We start from the raw sequence: 2,571 nt of genomic DNA, 5'->3' as shown, positions 1-2,571 counted from the left end.
CGAGCAAAGCAACACGATGAAGAACAAAAACAAGCAGGTGACACGACATTTAACATTGAAAAACCCTCTAACACGAAGGGAAAAGACCACGGGGCGCCATCCAACAAATCTTCACTATATCGAGGGAGATTACAAGCGTCGGGGATTTACAACTGATCAACTCCTCTCGTGCGGCGACTTACAAAGAATATATGTAACACAGGTGACCTAGGTCAATACTGATCGCTTTGGCCCAAGCATACCAGCAACGGCCTTGCTCCGCTCGCTCTTCAGAAGTTAGCCTTTATCTTTATACTTGAATTTGGATCATAACATAACACTCGCGGAAGAAAAAACACGTTTTTTTCGTTTTCAAGAGGCACGACCGTTCCTCTCACGTAAAGCAAATCCGTGCCTCTCGCGAAAGGTAAAAAAAAACGTGTTTTTTTCGTTTTCGTGAGGCACGACCATGCCTTTCACGGAAGCAAAACCATGCCTCTCACGAAAAGAAAAAAAAGAAATGTGTTTTTTCTGTTTTCGAGGGCACGGCTCTGCCTCTCGCGGAAGGAAAAAAATTATATAGAAAACACATTTTTTCGCACAAATTTTTTGCCCCAAAACTAAGAAAGGCCAGTGGAAAACAGAAAACCCGAAAAAAACCCTATCTAAAAAGCTGAAAACACGTGTGAAAAATAAAAATAAAATTCGAAGGAAGTGCCAAGAGTCTGACACGTGGCTGACGCGCTTTCAGCCCACCTCAAATGACCCTTGGGGAGGCTCGCGAAACGAGTGCTCCTCAATTAGTTACTGTCGATATAGGTGCCCCCTCTTTTTTAGGGCACCTTTTTTTTTTTGAATCTGGGCACTTTTCTTTTCTTGTTAGCTTGTTCAGGGTTAAACCCTAGGATTTGCAGTGGGCCTTGCCGGCAACCGAAGCCCACGAGGCCGAGCTTCCAGAACCAGGAAGGTACCAGAAGAGGTATCGCCCCCTCACCACTCACCGGCCTCGCGCACGCACGAAGAACCACCAACAGAGTAGCGCACCTGACGAGGGGGAGGGGGAGAGAAAACCCTATGCCCTAGCGGTCGGCGGCGACCTCTCACCCTCACCGACCTCACGCACGCGCGAGGAGCAAGAGGGACGAAAAGCCCTAGGCCCTAGCGTCCGGCGGCTACCGGCGAGGCGTGCGCGGAGGCGGGGCGGGCCGTTCTCCCGGCCCCCGTCGCGGCGGCTGCAGGTTCGGTCGCCACTAACTCGCTTACTCGCAGAATCTTAGCCCGAGAGAGGTAGCGGCGTTGCCACCGTACTGACCTTTTCTCCCCCGGATTCTCTCCTCTTTCCGGTAGCCATGATGATGATGTCCGACGACGACGATGACTCGGACCCGCAGTTCAATGTGGTGGCGGATTACTTCTTCGTCGATGCGGAGAAGAACCCCATCTGTCTCTCAGCCTTGCCGATTCGGTTCGAGCAAGGCACGGATGAGGCCACTCAATGCAAACAGAACATCTTCTTGCGGGGAGTCGCTGACTCTGGCATCACAGTTTACACGCATGTGGTTGCCTGGAAGCTGGGGCTTGAAGGCAAGCAGCCCGTGATCGCCGTGCTGTCCGTGGAAGGCAGCTGGATAAATCTCGCCAAGCCCAGGAACAGCTACGAAGAAGAGTTCCGAACAATTTTCATCACAGTGCGGATGCTTCACTTCCTCAGAAGAAAACCTGAGGAGCCTGAGAAGAACATGTGGAGTCATCTTCGCAAAGTTTTTGAGTAATCCACCCATGCACTCTCTGCTCTTTTCTCTCAAATGATTAAAACTATGATATTTACAGAGCCCTTGCCATATTTTCAGCAAGTTTGACCTTAGACCCTCCAAGGACGATTTCAGGAACCACCGTTCCCTATTGAAGCTGTTTGCTGAGAAAGATTTGAACTTAGCAAAATCACAGGTACACATTTTCTGCTCCTCATATGGACAACTGTGCTTGATAACTGATAAGAATAAGATTGTCCACAATACAAATCTGAGGGCTTCACTACATGATTAGCCCTTTGGTGTTTGAGCTGCCTTATGTTGCAATACTTCTCCAATTTGAAATAAACGCTCTGTTCATTTTTCTTTTTAAATTGAATGCTTCATTCTTCTTGATCATTACTAGTTCCCTTGACATGATGCTTGAACTGATGAGCCTGTTTAGCCACCTGTTTCCTTTCAATTTGTTATATTGCCCCAGGAATTCCTTTATGTAAAAACCAATTTTGTCTTATTTTGATTAGCAATCAAGCATATCAGTTGGGTCATAGATATATGAATGGAACGGTATGGGTGGATGGTAGGGATCTTTCTCTCCGTTCTGGGAAAAAAGGGAACAGAGTGCAAATCTGGAAACAGAAATGGATTTTCTGTGGTATGGAGCAGTGTTTTCCGGCAGAACACCCACGGAACTAAAATTTTGGTAACCATAAATGCAGAAATTTCTGTGTTTGTATGTAGCCCACTTCGATAGCTCATAGGGATTTGGCCCAACATATGGCCAGGTTGTTGTTGATTCGGCTATAGGCTGTAGCTGCTGCTTCATGCTTAGCTTTTTTTT

At 47.4% G+C, this 2,571-nt stretch overlaps 1 protein-coding gene across 1 annotated transcript in view; it reads left to right on the top strand.

Annotated features, from left to right (window-relative positions):
• Window positions 1-982: 982 nt before the first annotated feature.
• LOC119301212 (protein ENHANCED DOWNY MILDEW 2-like) overlaps window positions 983-2,571 on the top strand; it is a 13,930-nt gene continuing 12,341 nt past the window's right edge. The window contains exons 1-3 of the mRNA XM_037578147.1: window positions 983-1,217; window positions 1,327-1,747; window positions 1,830-1,926. Coding sequence (XP_037434044.1) covers window positions 1,329-1,747; window positions 1,830-1,926 — 516 coding nt within the window. The 5' untranslated portion in view covers window positions 983-1,217; window positions 1,327-1,328. The remainder of the gene's footprint in view (window positions 1,218-1,326; window positions 1,748-1,829; window positions 1,927-2,571) is intronic.

Source organism: Triticum dicoccoides, chromosome 5A (genome assembly GCF_002162155.2).
Source record: "Triticum dicoccoides isolate Atlit2015 ecotype Zavitan chromosome 5A, WEW_v2.0, whole genome shotgun sequence".
NCBI classification, from domain to species: domain Eukaryota; kingdom Viridiplantae; phylum Streptophyta; class Magnoliopsida; order Poales; family Poaceae; genus Triticum; species Triticum dicoccoides.
Note: the sequence above shows the minus strand (reverse complement) of the source record. Positions and strands in the feature narration are given on the sequence as shown.